Below are 22,104 nucleotides of genomic sequence, written 5' to 3' on the forward strand. Positions count from 1 at the left end.
TAATTAACATTAATGCAATCCATAGCCAAAATCAATAACAGCAGTAATAACAAAACTGCTATAAGATGAGTTATAAAATATTTGTTAATCTACTCGAATGCGCATATGTGTTAGTAACTGCAGTAAGTGTAGGTACTGTATGTATTAACTATTAAGTGAATTTATAAATTACAAATTACAAAGTCCATAATGTGTTTTGTTCATCTGTTATTGGTAGATTTTAAATAAAAGTGAGTTATAACTTATTAATAAATGTAACTCTACTTATTGTGTGTGTGTGTGTGTGTGTGTGTGAACTATTTACCTAAACGACATTAAAATACGGAATATTCAATTGTATATTGTTTTAAGCAGTAGAACAAAACAGAAGAATGTTTAATTGGTGTATTCATACATGCATATTTATAATCTTTATATTAATTTATTTCTGTTGATTAGGCTGAAACAATAAGTGTTTAATATGCCTGTGAGTTTTGCAGAAACAAAATGTGTTGTTGACTCTACAACAGTAAGCGTAGGAACCCATATGCGTTAAGTGAATAACTATGAACAGTGTGATCAGAGTGAGAAAGGTTTATGTCTTGAGTTTAGAATTTTGAATGATGAAAAAGAATTCAGTAGAAAGCCATTTAGCAGAAATCAACAGGTGATTTTAACTGTTTGTAGTTAAAGTACCTAGACAGTAGATACCGATGTGTTATGTACAAACAAATGTGTAAGAAAACATTATAAGTACCTATGTGTTATGAGTAACATTCAAATTGTAACACTACTCATTGTAGGTGTGTGTGTGTGTGTGTGTGTATGTGTTTGTATGCACAATACAATTAAAACACAGTTTTGCCCAATTAAAATTAATACAATCACCGGGAACCAAATCAATAACAGCAGTAGAACAAATTATAATATTTGTTAGTAAAGTTAGTAAATTATATGATAAGTCTGAGGTGAGATTTATGTTATGCATAATATTTATATCAGATACTTGTAGTTATGCGAAAGAAAGTCCATTATAACATACTGTGAAATGTATAAGTGTTTTGATCATCTGTTAAAGGTAAAATAAAAGTGAGTTATAACTTATAAATAACTTTGTGTGTGTGAACTATGCAATAGAAACATAGTTCCACACAGTCCTACCTATACAACATAAATACGGTCAACATTTTCAATTGTATTTTAAAATACAGAAGAACGGTGTTTATTCATGTTGATTAGGCTGAAACAATAAGTGTTAATATGCCTGTGTGTTTCGCAGTTACAAACGTGTTGTTGACTCTACAACAGTAAGTGTAGGCACCGATAACTATCGACTGCATGATCTACATTTATGTTTTAAACAAAGTTATTATTGCAGCAGCATGTTAGTGTAAAACTTACAAATACAGAATTTAAAAGTGTCAATTTGGAATAATTGTTAAGCAGTAAAAATGAAATGAAATTGACATAATTTATTGTTTGTGTGACTTGCATTTGAATAACGATATGGATGGCATTGAAACAGACTCGCGGCCAATTAAATTTTTTTTTTTTAAACGTTTCCAATGAAAAATTCGAAAAAAAAAAATGCAAAAAAAACCACGACGCACGGATATCATTGCCGCCGCCAAATCGACGCTCACGGATTCGATCTACACACCTACGGACTACTACGCCTAACGCCTAACGGGACCTACCTACTATTCGAGTTGACATTTCGTACGAAAACAACTACTGTTAAGCCGTTTTTCGCGGTAACGAAAAGCGAATCACACGTCGTTTAACCGATAGACTCCGTACGATTCGCGTACGCGATAAAACCTATTCGGCGCGTACGTACAACGCGGCTCTCGTCGATTTAATTAATATATATTATATATAAAATTTCAAAATATAGGCTACGGGGACCTCGGTCTGTACCTAAACGCAACCGCCGCGAGCCGCGGCCCGAATCGGGGTACTAACCGGCGGCTTCGAAAAGACGTCCGCCGAGCGATCAGCACACGGACGGCGTTTAAAAAGACGAAACCGATAACGGTAAAAAGGGAGAAATAACGGGCGACCAAACGACTCGAGGCGGCACCGTTTGCCGTCGAACCGATCGAGACGCGGACCTCGGACGACGGGACGCGAACGAAAACCGGACGCGCGCGCCTCCGGTATCGGAACGGGGTCGAAGAGGCGTGAAAAAACGTGAAAAAAAGTCGAAAAGGCGAAACGAAAACCGTCATTTCGAAAAATTCGGACGTCCGATAACGGCGGCGGCCCCGTTGTTCGCGGTCGCGATGATAACGGCGGCGGAAACGGCACGGCGATGCGGCTCGGGCGAAGCGGCTACACTGTAGTCACCCAAGGGACGAAATAATCGACACCGGGACGCGCCACCGTCTTCACGTTTTATAATATAAGACTAGCCCTCCGTGCTAGCTGGGGGAGACCCCCAGACCCCCTTGGTCGGTGAAAAGTGGGTACCGATGGCGGAGACAGAGTCGTTTGAATTATTAAAATCATTGCTGTACTCGCCGGTCAATCAATAATCAAAAGTCGTAGCAGGTGATAACGATTTATGATGAGGCGTGGAGGTATCGTTTCGAAAGCGGCAAATTTGAAATCCCAGTTCAACAGTCGATACGGTCCAGTCTTGTGCTGTTATGAATGTCGAAACGAAAAGCGTAAAGCCGAATGCCGTATTTAAATGTCTAGCAAGTCGGTCACGTCAAGTGAATACCGATTTCGGAGAGTATATCGTTAGAATTATGTACGTAGCGCCTGTAACGTCGCACTACGTCCTACCATACTGCTAGACGATATGAGTAGGTAATACGATTGACGTCGCGATATGTAGATTAATGATAAAGGGTTTTTGATGAGGCCCACCGGTGAGGTGGTAATCCATCGAAAGCGACAGTATTTGAAAACCGTGTTCGAGCATCTATCCATTCGTTAGGAAGTTGGTAATCAAAAGTAGACCTTTTAGTGGGCCCCGCATGAAACGTTCAAAACTGTAAGGTTTAATGCTGTATCATATACAATATCTCAATACCATAATTAGTCAATTAATCAGCCACACCGTCACAATACAAATTAAAGGATAAATGTTAAAAAGTACCAATAAAAACGAAATGAAACCGACAGACGAATGCGAATACATTGCAATGTCTGATGCGTTTTGGCAGAGAATAAATTAAGAATAATTGTTATCGTCATTGCTCACCAAATGAGTACACTATAAAATCCTGTACACATGCCATAGTGATATACCCCCAAACCCCCTTGGTCGGTGAAAAGTGGGTACCGATGGTGGACGTAGAGTCGTTTGAATTATTAAAATCATTGCTGTACTCGCCGGACAATAATAAAAAGTCGTAGCAGGTGATAACGATTTATGATGAGGCGTGGAGGTATCGTTTCGAAAGCGGCAAATTTGAAATCCCAGTTCATCAGTCGATACGGTCCAGTCTTGTGCTGTTATGAATGTCGAAACGAAAAGCGTAAAGCCGAATGCCGTATTTAAATGTCTAGCAAGTCAGTCACGTCAAGTGAATACCGATTTCGGAGACTGTATGGTTAGAATTTTGTACATAGCGCATGTAATGTTGCACTACCATAATGGTAGACGATATGAGTAGGTAATACGATTGACGTCGCGATATGTGGATTTATAATAAAAGGTTTTTGTGGTAACCCATCGAAGGCGGCACTATTTGAAAACCGTGTTCGAGCGTCTATCAATTCGTATTAGAGAGTCGGTAATCAAAAATCGACCCACATGAAACGTAAAATATAATATCATATACAATATCTTAATATCATGATTAATCAGCCACACTGTCATTTTTGTCGAGTGCACTAAAACAATACAAATTAAAGGATAAATGTTAAAAATTACCAATAACAATGAAATGAAACCGACGGACTACTTGTGTTGGTAAGAATGAACGTAAAAATGTCCGACGTGCCAATGACATAAAGTGAATTACACACATACCTTCTTCTTCTTCTTCGGTAAACTCGGCCACTATGACCATCCCGACATACATCCTTGCCTCCAGTTTTCTCTATTCGATGCCTGTAATCTCCAATCTTCTCCTCCACCTAATGCTTTCACATCATCCCTAACTCCATCCTCCCATCTCCGACGTGGTCTTCCCAGCGGTCTTTTTCCATTAGGGTTCTCCTCCAGTACCATACGTATGAGTGGGTTTTGACTACGCCAGGCATGCCCAGCCCAAAGCAATCTTTTGTTCTTTATTGTTTCGAGTATACTGGGTTTATGAAAGAGTTTCTCTAGTTCATCATTCTTCCTTATTCTCCATTCCCCACTAAGCCTGTCCTTTACTGGTCCAAAGATCTTCCTCAGTATTTTTCTTTCTAGAACTAAGAGTTTTCTTTCATCACTTTTCCTTAATGGCCACGCCTCAGCTCCATAAGTAATAACAGGTCGTATTAATGTGATGTATAATTGTAATTTTAACTCTCTTGAAAGTGATCTTGATCCCAGTAATTTCGCAAGACCATAAAGGCATTTATTTCCTGACTGAATTCTTGTTCCTATTTCTACTTCGATTTCATTTCTCTCTGAAAGTATGGATCCTAGGTACTTAAATTGTCTTGTTCTTTTGAAATTTCGGTTGTTGATGTTAAGAGTTGGATATAATCTTATAGTGTCTCGTCTTCCTACTACCATATATTCCGTTTTGTCCTCATTGATATGGAGTCCAACTTTCAGTGCTGCTTTCTCCAGCCGGTTTAATAAATCTTTTAGTCCGTCTTGTGAATCCTCCATGATCACCAGATCATCTGCATAAGCCAGAAGTCCTATGGACGATTCCTGGAATTTAACTCCTTCTTGCGGTGTAATATTCATCTCTCTTACGACTTTCTCTACTACTATATTAAATAAGATTGGTGACATAGCGTCTCCCTGTCTTAATCCCGATTTAACTAAAATTGGGCCTGAGTTTGTATTTCCAACCTTAACTTTGACAAATGTATCCAAAATGCTTATCCCAACCAATTTTATAAGCTTGTCCTGGAAATGGAATTCTCTCAAGATGTTTATTAAGCTTTCTCTATGGATGCTATCATACGCCTTCTTAAAATCTATGAAAAGAACGTGTATTTCTCTATCGAACTCCCAGATATTTTGAAATATTTGTCTTAAAATAAATATCTGGTCTGTGGTCGATCTTCCCGGTCTGAAGCCACCTAGGTAATAATAGAAACCCCGGTCTAATTGCCAATAATTTGTTCTGCTTTTGTTTTTATTCTTGTTAATAGGCAATTCTTGTTTACTTCCCTTTTTATGAATTGGACAGATCACCGCTGTCTTCCACTCTTTAGGCATTTTTTCAGTTGTCCAGACTTCGTGAATTACCTTCCATAACCACATTACCATTTCCTCTCCGCCTTCCTTTAAGAGCTCTGATTGAATGTCATCCTCTCCGGGGGATTTGTTATTCTTTAGCATGTTTATCTGTAATTTTATTTCTTCCAAGATCGGTTCTTCACAATCCTGTGATTCTTGGATTTCCTGATTAAAATTAAAATTAAAGGTTTCATTCGGTTCTTCACAGTTTAGCAAGTTTTCAAAGTAGCTAGCCCATTTCTTTGCCAACTCTTCATTTGTAGTTATCAGGGAGCCATCATCATCCCTTAGAAATCTTTCTTTCTTTTTGTATCCACCTCTGAGATCATTCAGGTCACTCGCTTATACATATCCCTAGTTCTGTGTGTTTTATAATCGAGTTCTGCTGTTTCTAATATGTTTTGAACGTATTTTCTCTTTTCACATCTCAATATCTTGCTGGCTTCTTTTTGGCGAGTTCTAAATCTTCTCAGTGTTACTCCGTTGTTAGTGTCAATTAACCACTCTTGTCTTGCTAATTTTCTTCTTTGTACAGCTTCTTCACAAATCGTATTGATCCATGGTTTTGTTTTCGATACTTTTTTTCCCAAGACTTTCGATGATGCTTTATTTATGCTTTCTTTTACATTTTCCCATGTTTTATGAACATTTAAGTTTCTTTCTATATCTAGTTGTTTACTTTTAATAATATTCTGAAAGCACTCTACATACTCTTTGCATATTTGTTTGTCCTTTAGTTTATTTATATCGGTACGTCCTTTGTTTGTTAGATTACCTTTCTTATACTTCTTAATTTTTACTTTCATCCATATACCAACCAATAGGTGGTCCGAGTCCATATCAGCTCCCCGTAAAGTTCTTATATTCAGGATACTATTTTTGAATCTATTATTTATTAGGACATGGTCAATTTGGTTTTTATGTCTCCCATTCGGCGAGATCCATGTATATTTATGTATGTTTTTTCGTTGGAACATAGTACTTTTGACCACCAAACCCTTTCCTAAAGCGAAGTCGATTAATTTAGTACCATTATCGTTGGTGCTGGAATGTAGGCTGTAGTTTCCAATAGTCGATTTGTAGCACTCTTCCCTTCCTATTTTTGCATTGAAATCACCTAGTACTAATTTTATATCACCTTTTGACGTGCTAAACGTATCTTCTAGTGTTGCATAAAACAGCTCTTTTTCTTCTTCATTCTTATCCTCAGTTGGAGCATGCGCGTTGATTAATACCATGTCAAAATTGTCTGTTTTAATTGTTAAAGTTGTAATTCTCGGATTTATATCTCTAAACTCCTTTACTGAATATATTATTGATTCGTGCACAGCAAAACCGGTTCCCAGTTTATGACCTTTTTCGCATTTTCCGTTAAACATACCTAAACAATACCTACATCATCAAGAGTGTATAGTGTAGGTACATGATAAATACCCACGCATGGAAACGCCATCGACACCGTCAACGTTTATACAGATCACACAAAGTCGAACCAAAAGTGACATTTTAACATTTTAAAAGCAAACAGAAACAGTTGTTTTTAAATATTATTTGTACATGGTACATTATTATTATTATTATTGCATTACTATTATTTTAACCTCAAAAGTAACATGACATCATAATATTATGGTGGTATAGAGAGTGGAAAATAACTTCTAAAAGGCAGTGATTGAAAAATATATGTGAGGGGCTGAAGGCCTCCCAATTTTTTTACTCTAATTGCGTCTATGTGCAATACAATTGAGGTACGGTTAGGTTAAAATACAGATATAAGAAGATGAGTTGATTAGTTTGTACATTCATATTTATAAAAGTAAGTGTAGATACTATAAATTATATGGTAAGTCTGAGCCATCTGAGGTGAATATTTGTATCATGTGAGTACTATGTAATTGTATGAAAGAAAGTCCATTATAAACTATATTGTGAAAATGTATAAGTGTTGTGTTCATTTGTTAAAAGTACAATAACTGTAACTCTACCTTTTATTGAGTGCGTGTGTGAACTATGCAATAGAAACATAGTTCAATATCAATACGGTCAAATTATTCAATTGTATTTTGTTTTGAGCAGTAAAACAAAACAGAAGAACTACTTTTTTGACCACTGATAACTTGCTTTATCTTACATATAAAATCAGCAACTTTCACGGCGTATATAGTAATAAACGTTATATAACAAATACAAATACAATACAAATACAAATAGCAATTCATGGTGATACATAATAATAAGTTAACTTAAGCATATACGATGTACAGTTAGTTCTAAAGTATCCCTATACTTTATACTATATAGTCTATACTATATGCATTAAGTGGGTAAGATTTATGTTTTGCAGAATATTTATATCAGATACTTATAGTATCATGTGAGTACACCTACAGTGTACTTATATGGAAGAAAGTCCATTTTAATATACTGTGAAATGTATAAGTGTTTTGTTCATTTGTTAAAGGTACATTTAAAATAAAAGTGAGCTATAACTTATAAATAACTGTAACTCTACTTATTGTGTGTGTGTGTGTGTGTGTGTGTGTGTGTGTGTGTGTGTGTGTGTGTGTGAACTATGCAAAAGAAACATAGTTCCATACAGTTATACCTCAACAACATATTATTAGGTACTTTAACAACATAAAATTTTCAATTGTATTTTATACTGAACAGTAGAACAAAACAGAAGAATGTTTAATTGGTGTGTTCATACATACATATTCATAATCTTTATAATAATTTACTTATAAGTGTTTAATATGCCTATGAGTTTTGCAGAAACAAAATTTGTTGTTGACTCTACAACATTAAGTGTAGGCACCCATATGTAGTGTTATGTAATTAACTTTCAACAGTATGATTGGAGTGAGAAATGTTTATGTCTTGAGTACAGAATTTGGAATTATGAAATCCCTAGTACACCTCTCACAAATAAAGATTTCAGTAGAAAGCCATTTAGCAGGACACAACAGATGGTTTTAACTGTTTGTAGTTAAAGTACCTATCGATACCAATGTGTTATGAGTAACATTAAAATTGTGTAACACTATTTAATGTAGATGTGTATGTGTGCGTTAGTATGTACAATACAATTAAAACATGGTTTTACCTAATTAACAATAATGCAATCCATAGCCAAAACTGCTATAAGATGAGTTATAAAATATTTGTTAATCTACTTGAATGAGCTTATGTGTTAGTAACTGCAGTAAGTGTAGGTACTATACTATATGTATTAACTATTAAGTGAATTTATAAATTACATAGGTATATGATTGTAGCATCTCATGTGAGTAGAGTGTACTTGTAAGAAAGAAAGTCCATAATGTGTTTTGTTCATCTGTTATTGGTATATTTTAAATAAAAGTTAGTTATAACTTAAAAATAAAGTAACTCTACTTATTGTGTGTGTGTTTGTGAACTATTCACCTAAACAATATTAAAATACGGAATATTCAATTGTATATTGTTTTGAGCAGTAGAACAAAACAGAAGAATGTTTAATTGGTGTATTCATACATGCATATTTATAATCTTTATATTAATTTATTTATGTTGATTAGGCTGAAACAATAAGTGTTTAATATGCCTGTGAGTTTTGCAGAAACAAAATGTGTTGTTAACTCTACAACAGTAAGTGTGGCACCCATAGGTATATGAGTTGTGAATAATTATCAACAGTATGATCGGAGTGATGCGTGCCATGTCAGTGGCGTAATTAGGAATTTGTCTTAGGGGGGGATAAACATACTTAGATTTTCCAGTACAAAATCTGGGAAAACTATTTCATCAAAAATTCTTAAACTAATATATATGTACACAAAATGTATTAATAAATGTGTTTTAAAATTCTACACAGTTTAGTACCTATACAATATTATAATAATTTCTTCAAAATGTAAATTTCGAATATATTAGAATTAAAATTTACTTTTAAATTAAATAATAATTTCCTAAAACCTAACGCCTAACGGGACCTACCTACTATTTGAGTTGTTAAACGTATGAAAACAACTACTCTTAAGCTGTTTTTTTCTCTAACGAATAGTGAATTAAATATTGTTAAACCGATTAACTTTGTATGAATTGTGTAGGTAATAAAACCTATTCGGCATGCGTAAGCCCCGTAAAAAAACATTCAAAGTCCCCCTAAAAACCACGCGAAGCTTTATATTATAATATTGAAATATTAAAAAAACAATAAGTGATTACTTTTGAAAAAACAAATAATAGACAACTTGTTAAAATTAAACTTTGAAGCATCATCATTACTTATACCTAATGAATTGAAATGTGAGATGATTGTTTTGAAAAATATGATGAAATGAGTTACTAACTATATTTAACCGTCGAAGAAAATATATCTAAAGATAAAGATATACAGTTCCAAATCTTTTTGAAATGATTCAATTGGCTATCACTCTTCAGGTCAATTCCGTCTACTTGCAATGAGAAGAAATAATAATAACCTCAGATCTACTATTATGTCAAAGGAACGGTTTTCGAAATAAGCAATACTTCATATTGATAGAGATGTTATATTGTTGACAACGAAATTATTTTAAATAGAAAAATAAGAATATAAAATATGTAAAAACTGTATTAAATCTGTTACCTATACTTATAAAAGTTCATTATTGTTTTATTTCTTATTTTTAAGTTTTACTTGCCTTGCAATTAGCAAATTTTTATAGTGTATAAAGGGCGATAAAGAACTTCTAAGAGGCAGTGATTGAAAATATATGTGAGGGGCTGAAGCCTTTGGTTTGTGTGTGTGTGTATTGTATTTGTATCTACATTATGCAATTTAAACACTAAATATATAATACTGTATGCAGAATATTTATATCAGATACTTGTAGTATCATGTGAGTACCTACAGTGTACTTATATGAAAGAAAGTCCATTATAACATACTGTAAAATGTATAAGTGTTTTGTTATAAGTGAGTTATAACTTATAAATAACTGTAACTCTACTTATTGTCTGTCACACACAGTGTGTGTGTTTGTGTATGACCTATGCAATAGAAATATTCAATTATATTTTGTTTTGAGCAGTAGAATTTTCGCAGTGTATAATAGCAATAAACGTTATATTGTTGTATAACAACATTAAAATATACATTACACATTATTTTTTAAATCTATATAACATAGTGAAATTAATTATCAGTGCCTACTATACTACAATACATTATTAATATGTTAACAGCAATTCATGGTGATATATAATGTTAAGGTTACATAAACAAATTTCAAATATTAAGTTAACTTAAGCATTTACAACGTACAATTAGTTCTATCAACACGGAAAATAAAGTATTGAAATAATCTAACGACATAGGGATCATTGAAAAGAGTACAGCATGTGGAATGATGAAGCCATTTAGCAGAACTCAACATGTATTTATGTATGTATTTAAGAATTTGACACCAAGGGGCAAAAAAAATAATAAAATACGCCTCATTAATCATTATAAAAAATACAATTAGCTGCCCTCTCAGCTGCCTGGGGCAACAGTACCCTGTATCTCCCCCCTAAATACGGCCTTAGTTATGTATATACAGACAATTAACTGTGTAAGAAAACGTATAAGTATAAATTGATATGGTACCTAGGGAGTTATGAGTAGCTAGGTAACTTTAAAATTGTAACACTGCAGCTTATTGTAGGTGTGTGTGTGTGTTTTACCTAATTAATATTAATACAATCATAGGCAACATAATCAATAACAGCAGTAGTCAGTTGAACAAAGCTGGTATAAGATGAGTTATGAAATTTTAATATTTGTTAATCTACTTGAATGTGCTGAGGTGAGATTTATGAAAGAAAGTCCATTATAACTTACTGTGAAATGGATAAGTGTTCTGTTCATTTGTTAAAGGCACATTTAAAATAAATGTGAGTTATAACTTATGAATAACTGTAACCTTGCTTATTGTGTGTGTGTGAACTATGCAAAAGAAACATACAGTTCCATACAGTTATACCTTAACAACATATTATTGTACATATTATTCAATTGTAATTTATATGAGCAGTAGAACAAAACAGAAGAACGTTTAATTGGTGTGTTCATACATACATATTCATAATCTTTATAATAATTTTTATTTATAAGTGTTTAATATGCCTATGAGTTTTGCAGAAAAAAAATTTGTTGTTGACTCTACAACATTGAGTGCAGGCACCCATTACAGAATTTGGAATGATGGAATCCCTAGTACACGTCTCACAAATAAAGAATTCAGTAGAAAGCCATAATCAATAACAGCAGTAGAACAAATTATAATATTATATGATAAGTCTGAGGTGAGATTTATGTTATGCAGAATATTTATATCAGATACTTGTATAGTATCGTGTGAGCGTACAGTATACATACTGTGAAATGTATAAGTGTTTTGATAATTTGTTAAAGGTAAAATAAAAGTGAGTTATAACTTATAAATAACTTAGTGTGTGTGAACTATGCAATAGAAACATAGTTCCACACAGTCCTACTTAAACAACATAAATACGGTCAACATTTTCAATTGTATTTTAAAATACAGAAGAACGGTGTGTTCATACATATTTATAATCTTTATATTAATTTATTTATGTTGATTAGGCTGAAACAATAAGTGTTAACATGCCTGTGTGTTTCGCAGTTACAAACGTGTTGTTGACTCTACAACAGTAAGTGTAGGCACCGATAACTATCGACTGCATGATCTACATTTATGTTTTAAACGAACTTAGTTGGATAGATTGTTTTGACAAAAACATTATTGCAGCAGCATGTTAGTGTAAAACTTACAAATACAGAATTTAAAAGTGTCAATTTGGAATAATTGTTAAGCAGTAAAAATGAAATGAAATTGACATAATTTATTGTTTGTGTGACTTGCATTTGAATAACGAAATACATTTGAAACCACTGCCTAGATGATAATCTTGAATAATAATTTATTAAACTTTATGCAACCGAGTTACCGCGGTAATAAGTCATAATTCTATAAACATTTTCAACCGATTTAATGATATACTTATATGGTATTATACATAAGACGTGTGTCACCCCGTGATGTAGCAAATGCAAAAATTTAGCCGACGGTACAATAATTATCATTTATGTTTCCATTTCGTCGCGAGACAGAAAGTCGCTATTTTGTCGGCTTGGTGTAAACCCGGCATAATAACGTACGGTAATGTCGTACACGCAATATATTGTTAGAAGACGTAGGTACGATATGGATGGCTTTGAAACAGACTCGCGGCCAATTAAATTTTTTTTTTTTAAAACGTTTCCAATGAAAAATTCGAAAAAAAAAATGCAAAAAAACACCGACCGTACCGATTGTCATTGCCGCCGCCAAATCGGCGATCACGGAATGGATCTACACACCTACGGTTTACTATGCCTAACGCCTAACGGGACCTACCTACTATTCGAGTTGTTAATCTCTGTGGAAACTACTACTGTTAAGCTGTTTTTTGATATAATTAATAATGAATCGTATTCCATTTAACCCATTGAATACACATGTGAATTCTATAAATCATATATTCTTACCTCTCGTGTATATATATACCGTTGTTTTATATATTATTGCATAATGCACTTATTTTACAATATATGAATACTTACACACACCATTGTTTTCATCAAATCATATACAATATATATATTTATGTATTCCAAATACTATTAAATATTGCATTTTAAAGGTGATCATAGTCATCCAATACGAATACATTGTGTTTTGTTAAAAAATATAAGTCATGTACTACATATTACAATATATATTGTTGTGCATTAAATACTTGCATGTTTATTTGTTTTTTAAAACATAAACAACACATAAGAGCAGCGGAACATTAACGTCGCTTACCAAATGAGTACACTATAAAATCCAGTATATTACAGTAGAGTTTATAATCTACACATCACATATATTTAATTGTTGTGTACCGTGTTTGGGTGAAATCGTATCACAGACAACAGAAAGCACAGCAAACATATATACCCAATTCGAATACATTGTAATGTCTGATGTGTGTTTGATAAAGAATAAAAGTCATGTACTACTTCTTTTACAACCTCTCCGGTGTATATATTACTCCAATTAGATATATTATGCTATTGTTATTGTTATTGTCGTTTCTTACCAAATGAGTACACTATAAAATCCAGTATAGGAATTTAACAATATAAATCTAATAACTTTATACATGTCACAGGAATATACCTAGTAGCATACTAAATGTGAATACATTGCATATGCATTATTATTGTTGTGTATGTATTGCTCTAAGTCCAATGCTTAAAGCTATGTTACATATAATATGGTCACTGGCCAGTCTAAGGCATATATATTGTATTTTATTCGTTACCTATGCACTATGTGTGTGTGTTCAGTCAAACAGAATTGTGAAATTCTATAACAATATACAGCTGTTAAAGTAAGAACAACTTGTTATGTTAAGCTGTGTACTAACCTGGTTATGTACTACACATTACTACAACTCACATGTCTATTTGTTTGTTCAATGTATGATGTATCATATCACAGAGTTGTGCGTACATCAGTTGTTGACGTTTAGAATGTACAATAATTACTGCTGTTACTCATTATGCTTTATTTATTAAAGTTATTCTCCTGACAGTATCACAATTTGTTAAAATTAAGCTTTGAAGGATCATCATTACTTATAAAGCAATCAAGTTATACCTAATGAATTGAAATGTGAGATGACTGTTTTGAAAAATATGATGAAATGAGTAACTATTTAATATAATTAGCAATACTTTATATTGATAACTATTATTTTAAATAGAAAAATATATATATAAGAATATAAAATGTAAAAACTGTATTAAATCTGTTACCTATACTTATAAAAGTTTAAGAACTTCTGAGAGGCAGTGATTGAAAATATGGTGTGTGTGTGTGTGTGTGTGTGTATTTGTATGTACATTATGGAATTAAAAAACAGTTTTACCTAATTAACACAAATGCAATCATACTTATTGCAACAAAATCAATAACAGCAGTAGAATAATACTAAAATTGTTGAATGTCCTCATGTGTTGGTAACTATACTATATGCATTAAGTGGGTAAGATTTATGTTTTGCTATTCTCCCGATGGCATCACGATTTGTGTCCCCGACCAACCTACGGGCACGGTACACGTTAATTATGTAGTACGCGTGGCAGTACATCCTTCTGTATGTCTATAACAACACACATTATATTGATGTGATTTATTGAATTCAAACAAAATCGTGTACAGGCGTAGGTACGTAAAAGACGGCGGGGAAGGCTGCGAACCGAAAAAAAGCACTCGCGGCCTTTAAAGAGACGAAACGGATCGGGGAAAAACTAAAACGTCCGGAAATCCGGGCGACTGACGACGGGCGGCGACGGTTCTGGCGATCGACGTCTCGGCCCCGGCGGACGGCGCACGGGAGAAGAGCGGACCGCGCGGACGGTAAAAACTCGCGGGGAACGCGATGAGAGCTCGAACGGGGCCGAAAAAAGGTCGAAAACGGTAGTGCGGGGGGCGAAAAGCGAAAATCTCGGCACCCGCCGGCGAGAATCTGAAGAATCGCACTCGAGTTATCAATAACGCGCAAACATCGGAAAAGGCGAAAAGCGATAAGCGAGAATCGCCGTCGAATTTTGTGATTGGTGATTCGCTATGGGACGAAATAATCGACACTTGGACGCGCCACCGTCTTCACGTTTTATAATATAAGAAGACTAGCCCTCCGTGCTAGCTGGGGGAGACCCCCAGACCCCCTTGGTCGGTGAAAAGTGGGTACCGATGGCGGAGACAGAGTCGTTTGAATTATTAAAATCATTGCTGTACTCGCCGGTCAATCAATAATCAAAAGTCGTAGCAGGTGATAACGATTTATGATGAGGCGTGGAGGTATCGTTTCGAAAGCGGCAAATTTGAAATCCCAGTTCAACAGTCGATACGGTCCAGTCTTGTGCTGTTATGAATGTCGAAACGAAAAGCGTAAAGCCGAATGCCGTATTTAAATGTCTAGCAAGTCGGTCACGTCAAGTGAATACCGATTTCGGAGAGTATATCGTTAGAATTATGTACGTAGCGCCTGTAACGTCGCACTACGTCCTACCATACTGCTAGACGATATGAGTAGGTAATACGATTGACGTCGCGATATGTAGATTAATGATAAAGGGTTTTTGATGAGGCCCACCGGTGAGGTGGTAATCCATCGAAAGCGACAGTATTTGAAAACCGTGTTCGAGCATCTATCCATTCGTTAGGAAGTTGGTAATCAAAAGTAGACCTTTTAGTGGGCCCCGCATGAAACGTTCAAAACTGTAAGGTTTAATGCTGTATCATATACAATATCTCAATACCATAATTAGTCAATTAATCAGCCACACCGTCACAATACAAATTAAAGGATAAATGTTAAAAAGTACCAATAAAAACGAAATGAAACCGACAGACGAATGCGAATACATTGCAATGTCTGATGCGTTTTGGCAGAGAATAAATTAAGAATAATTGTTATCGTCATTGCTCACCAAATGAGTACACTATAAAATCCTGTACACATGCCATAGTGATATACCCCCAAACCCCCTTGGTCGGTGAAAAGTGGGTACCGATGGTGGACGTAGAGTCGTTTGAATTATTAAAATCATTGCTGTACTCGCCGGACAATAATAAAAAGTCGTAGCAGGTGATAACGATTTATGATGAGGCGTGGAGGTATCGTTTCGAAAGCGGCAAATTTGAAATCCCAGTTCATCAGTCGATACGGTCCAGTCTTGTGCTGTTATGAATGTCGAAACGAAAAGCGTAAAGCCGAATGCCGTATTTAAATGTCTAGCAAGTCAGTCACGTCAAGTGAATACCGATTTCGGAGACTGTATGGTTAGAATTTTGTACATAGCGCATGTAATGTTGCACTACCATAATGGTAGACGATATGAGTAGGTAATACGATTGACGTCGCGATATGTGGATTTATAATAAAAGGTTTTTGTGGTAACCCATCGAAGGTGGCACTATTTGAAAACCGTGTTCGAGCGTCTATCAATTCGTATTAGAGAGTCGGTAATCAAAAATCGACCCACATGAAACGTAAAATATAATATCATATACAATATCTTAATATCATGATTAATCAGCCACACTGTCATTTTTGTCGAGTGCACTAAAACAATACAAATTAAAGGATAAATGTTAAAAATTACCAATAACAATGAAATGAAACCGACGGACTACTTGTGTTGGTAAGAATGAACGTAAAAATGTCCGACGTGCCAATGACATAAAGTGAATTACACACATACCTTCTTCTTCTTCTTCGGTAAACTCGGCCACTATGACCATCCCGACATACATCCTTGCCTCCAGTTTTCTCTATTCGATGCCTGTAATCTCCAATCTTCTCCTCCACCTAATGCTTTCACATCATCCCTAACTCCATCCTCCCATCTCCGACGTGGTCTTCCCAGCGGTCTTTTTCCATTAGGGTTCTCCTCCAGTACCATACGTATGAGTGGGTTTTGACTACGCCAGGCATGCCCAGCCCAAAGCAATCTTTTGTTCTTTATTGTTTCGAGTATACTGGGTTTATGAAAGAGTTTCTCTAGTTCATCATTCTTCCTTATTCTCCATTCCCCACTAAGCCTGTCCTTTACTGGTCCAAAGATCTTCCTCAGTATTTTTCTTTCTAGAACTAAGAGTTTTCTTTCATCACTTTTCCTTAATGGCCACGCCTCAGCTCCATAAGTAATAACAGGTCGTATTAATGTGATGTATAATTGTAATTTTAACTCTCTTGAAAGTGATCTTGATCCCAGTAATTTCGCAAGACCATAAAGGCATTTATTTCCTGACTGAATTCTTGTTCCTATTTCTACTTCGATTTCATTTCTCTCTGAAAGTATGGATCCTAGGTACTTAAATTGTCTTGTTCTTTTGAAATTTCGGTTGTTGATGTTAAGAGTTGGATATAATCTTATAGTGTCTCGTCTTCCTACTACCATATATTCCGTTTTGTCCTCATTGATATGGAGTCCAACTTTCAGTGCTGCTTTCTCCAGCCGGTTTAATAAATCTTTTAGTCCGTCTTGTGAATCCTCCATGATCACCAGATCATCTGCATAAGCCAGAAGTCCTATGGACGATTCCTGGAATTTAACTCCTTCTTGCGGTGTAATATTCATCTCTCTTACGACTTTCTCTACTACTATATTAAATAAGATTGGTGACATAGCGTCTCCCTGTCTTAATCCCGATTTAACTAAAATTGGGCCTGAGTTTGTATTTCCAACCTTAACTTTGACAAATGTATCCAAAATGCTTATCCCAACCAATTTTATAAGCTTGTCCTGGAAATGGAATTCTCTCAAGATGTTTATTAAGCTTTCTCTATGGATGCTATCATACGCCTTCTTAAAATCTATGAAAAGAACGTGTATTTCTCTATCGAACTCCCAGATATTTTGAAATATTTGTCTTAAAATAAATATCTGGTCTGTGGTCGATCTTCCCGGTCTGAAGCCACCTAGGTAATAATAGAAACCCCGGTCTAATTGCCAATAATTTGTTCTGCTTTTGTTTTTATTCTTGTTAATAGGCAATTCTTGTTTACTTCCCTTTTTATGAATTGGACAGATCACCGCTGTCTTCCACTCTTTAGGCATTTTTTCAGTTGTCCAGACTTCGTGAATTACCTTCCATAACCACATTACCATTTCCTCTCCGCCTTCCTTTAAGAGCTCTGATTGAATGTCATCCTCTCCGGGGGATTTGTTATTCTTTAGCATGTTTATCTGTAATTTTATTTCTTCCAAGATCGGTTCTTCACAATCCTGTGATTCTTGGATTTCCTGATTAAAATTAAAATTAAAGGTTTCATTCGGTTCTTCACAGTTTAGCAAGTTTTCAAAGTAGCTAGCCCATTTCTTTGCCAACTCTTCATTTGTAGTTATCAGGGAGCCATCATCATCCCTTAGAAATCTTTCTTTCTTTTTGTATCCACCTCTGAGATCATTCAGGTCACTCGCTTATACATATCCCTAGTTCTGTGTGTTTTATAATCGAGTTCTGCTGTTTCTAATATGTTTTGAACGTATTTTCTCTTTTCACATCTCAATATCTTGCTGGCTTCTTTTTGGCGAGTTCTAAATCTTCTCAGTGTTACTCCGTTGTTAGTGTCAATTAACCACTCTTGTCTTGCTAATTTTCTTCTTTGTACAGCTTCTTCACAAATCGTATTGATCCATGGTTTTGTTTTCGATACTTTTTTTCCCAAGACTTTCGATGATGCTTTATTTATGCTTTCTTTTACATTTTCCCATGTTTTATGAACATTTAAGTTTCTTTCTATATCTAGTTGTTTACTTTTAATAATATTCTGAAAGCACTCTACATACTCTTTGCATATTTGTTTGTCCTTTAGTTTATTTATATCGGTACGTCCTTTGTTTGTTAGATTACCTTTCTTATACTTCTTAATTTTTACTTTCATCCATATACCAACCAATAGGTGGTCCGAGTCCATATCAGCTCCCCGTAAAGTTCTTATATTCAGGATACTATTTTTGAATCTATTATTTATTAGGACATGGTCAATTTGGTTTTTATGTCTCCCATTCGGCGAGATCCATGTATATTTATGTATGTTTTTTCGTTGGAACATAGTACTTTTGACCACCAAACCCTTTCCTAAAGCGAAGTCGATTAATTTAGTACCATTATCGTTGGTGCTGGAATGTAGGCTGTAGTTTCCAATAGTCGATTTGTAGCACTCTTCCCTTCCTATTTTTGCATTGAAATCACCTAGTACTAATTTTATATCACCTTTTGACGTGCTAAACGTATCTTCTAGTGTTGCATAAAACAGCTCTTTTTCTTCTTCATTCTTATCCTCAGTTGGAGCATGCGCGTTGATTAATACCATGTCAAAATTGTCTGTTTTAATTGTTAAAGTTGTAATTCTCGGATTTATATCTCTAAACTCCTTTACTGAATATATTATTGATTCGTGCACAGCAAAACCGGTTCCCAGTTTATGACCTTTTTCGCATTTTCCGTTAAACATACCTAAACAATACCTACATCATCAAGAGTGTATAGTGTAGGTACATGATAAATACCCACGCATGGAAACGCCATCGACACCGTCAACGTTTATACAGATCACACAAAGTCGAACCAAAAGTGACATTTTAACATTTTAAAAGCAAACAGAAACAGTTGTTTTTAAATATTATTTGTACATGGTACATTATTATTATTATTATTGCATTACTATTATTTTAACCTCAAAAGTAACATGACATCATAATATTATGGTGGTATAGAGAGTGGAAAATAACTTCTAAAAGGCAGTGATTGAAAAATATATGTGAGGGGCTGAAGGCCTCCCAATTTTTTTACTCTAATTGCGTCTATGTGCAATACAATTGAGGTACGGTTAGGTTAAAATACAGATATAAGAAGATGAGTTGATTAGTTTGTACATTCATATTTATAAAAGTAAGTGTAGATACTATAAATTATATGGTAAGTCTGAGCCATCTGAGGTGAATATTTGTATCATGTGAGTACTATGTAATTGTATGAAAGAAAGTCCATTATAAACTATATTGTGAAAATGTATAAGTGTTGTGTTCATTTGTTAAAAGTACAATAACTGTAACTCTACCTTTTATTGAGTGCGTGTGTGAACTATGCAATAGAAACATAGTTTAATATCAATACGGTCAAATTATTCAATTGTATTTTGTTTTGAGCAGTAAAACAAAACAGAAGAACTACTTTTTTGACCACTGATAACTTGCTTTATCTTACATATAAAATCAGCAACTTTCACGGCGTATATAGTAATAAACGTTATATAACAAATACAAATACAATACAAATACAAATAGCAATTCATGGTGATACATAATAATAAGTTAACTTAAGCATATACGATGTACAGTTAGTTCTAAAGTATCCCTATACTTTATACTATATAGTCTATACTATATGCATTAAGTGGGTAAGATTTATGTTTTGCAGAATATTTATATCAGATACTTATAGTATCATGTGAGTACACCTACAGTGTACTTATATGGAAGAAAGTCCATTTTAATATACTGTGAAATGTATAAGTGTTTTGTTCATTTGTTAAAGGTACATTTAAAATAAAAGTGAGCTATAACTTATAAATAACTGTAACTCTACTTATTGTGTGTGTGTGTGTGTGTGTGTGTGTGTGTGTGTGTGTGTGTGTGTGTGTGTGTGTGTGTGTGTGTGTGTGTGAACTATGCAAAAGAAACATAGTTCCATACAGTTATACCTCAACAACATATTATTAGGTACTTTAACAACATAAAATTTTCAATTGTATTTTATACTGAACAGTAGAACAAAACAGAAGAATGTTTAATTGGTGTGTTCATACATACATATTCATAATCTTTATAATAATTTACTTATAAGTGTTTAATATGCCTATGAGTTTTGCAGAAACAAAATTTGTTGTTGACTCTACAACATTAAGTGTAGGCACCCATATGTAGTGTTATGTAATTAACTTTCAACAGTATGATTGGAGTGAGAAATGTTTATGTCTTGAGTACAGAATTTGGAATTATGAAATCCCTAGTACACCTCTCACAAATAAAGATTTCAGTAGAAAGCCATTTAGCAGGACACAACAGATGGTTTTAACTGTTTGTAGTTAAAGTACCTATCGATACCAATGTGTTATGAGTAACATTAAAATTGTGTAACACTATTTAATGTAGATGTGTATGTGTGCGTTAGTATGTACAATACAATTAAAACATGGTTTTACCTAATTAACAATAATGCAATCCATAGCCAAAACTGCTATAAGATGAGTTATAAAATATTTGTTAATCTACTTGAATGAGCTTATGTGTTAGTAACTGCAGTAAGTGTAGGTACTATACTATATGTATTAACTATTAAGTGAATTTATAAATTACATAGGTATATGATTGTAGCATCTCATGTGAGTAGAGTGTACTTGTAAGAAAGAAAGTCCATAATGTGTTTTGTTCATCTGTTATTGGTATATTTTAAATAAAAGTTAGTTATAACTTAAAAATAAAGTAACTCTACTTATTGTGTGTGTGTTTGTGAACTATTCACCTAAACAATATTAAAATACGGAATATTCAATTGTATATTGTTTTGAGCAGTAGAACAAAACAGAAGAATGTTTAATTGGTGTATTCATACATACATATTTATAATCTTTATATTAATTTATTTATGTTGATTAGGCTGAAACAATAAGTGTTTAATATGCCTGTGAGTTTTGCAGAAACAAAATGTGTTGTTAACTCTACAACAGTAAGTGTGGCACCCATAGGTATATGAGTTGTGAATAATTATCAACAGTATGATCGGAGTGATGCGTGCCATGTCAGTGGCGTAATTAGGAATTTGTCTTAGGGGGGGATAAACATACTTAGATTTTCCAGTACAAAATCTGGGAAAACTATTTCATCAAAAATTCTTAAACTAATATATATGTACACAAAATGTATTAATAAATGTGTTTTAAAATTCTACACAGTTTAGTACCTATACAATATTATAATAATTTCTTCAAAATGTAAATTTCGAATATATTAGAATTAAAATTTACTTTTAAATTAAATAATAATTTCCTAAAACCTAACGCCTAACGGGACCTACCTACTATTTGAGTTGTTAAACGTATGAAAACAACTACTCTTAAGCTGT

General features: G+C 34.0%; 2 protein-coding genes across 2 annotated transcripts; both read right to left on the bottom strand.

Moving 5' to 3' along the window:
- Positions 1-5,676: 5,676 nt before the first annotated feature.
- On the bottom strand, positions 5,677-6,726 carry LOC149056717 (uncharacterized). The gene has a single exon (XM_089223150.1). The coding sequence runs from the start codon at positions 6,724-6,726 to the stop codon at positions 5,677-5,679; it is 1,050 nt and encodes a 349-aa protein (XP_089079276.1).
- An 11,659-nt stretch (positions 6,727-18,385) lies between these two features.
- On the bottom strand, positions 18,386-19,435 carry LOC149056718 (uncharacterized). Its single transcript, XM_089223151.1, has one exon. The coding sequence runs from the start codon at positions 19,433-19,435 to the stop codon at positions 18,386-18,388; it is 1,050 nt and encodes a 349-aa protein (XP_089079277.1).
- Positions 19,436-22,104: the final 2,669 nt, after the last annotated feature.

The sequence above is a fragment of the Diuraphis noxia genome, unplaced genomic scaffold (genome assembly GCF_037042655.1).
Source record: "Diuraphis noxia isolate RWA-SAM2 unplaced genomic scaffold, SU_Dnox_SAM2 contig0003, whole genome shotgun sequence".
NCBI lineage: Eukaryota > Metazoa > Arthropoda > Insecta > Hemiptera > Aphididae > Diuraphis > Diuraphis noxia.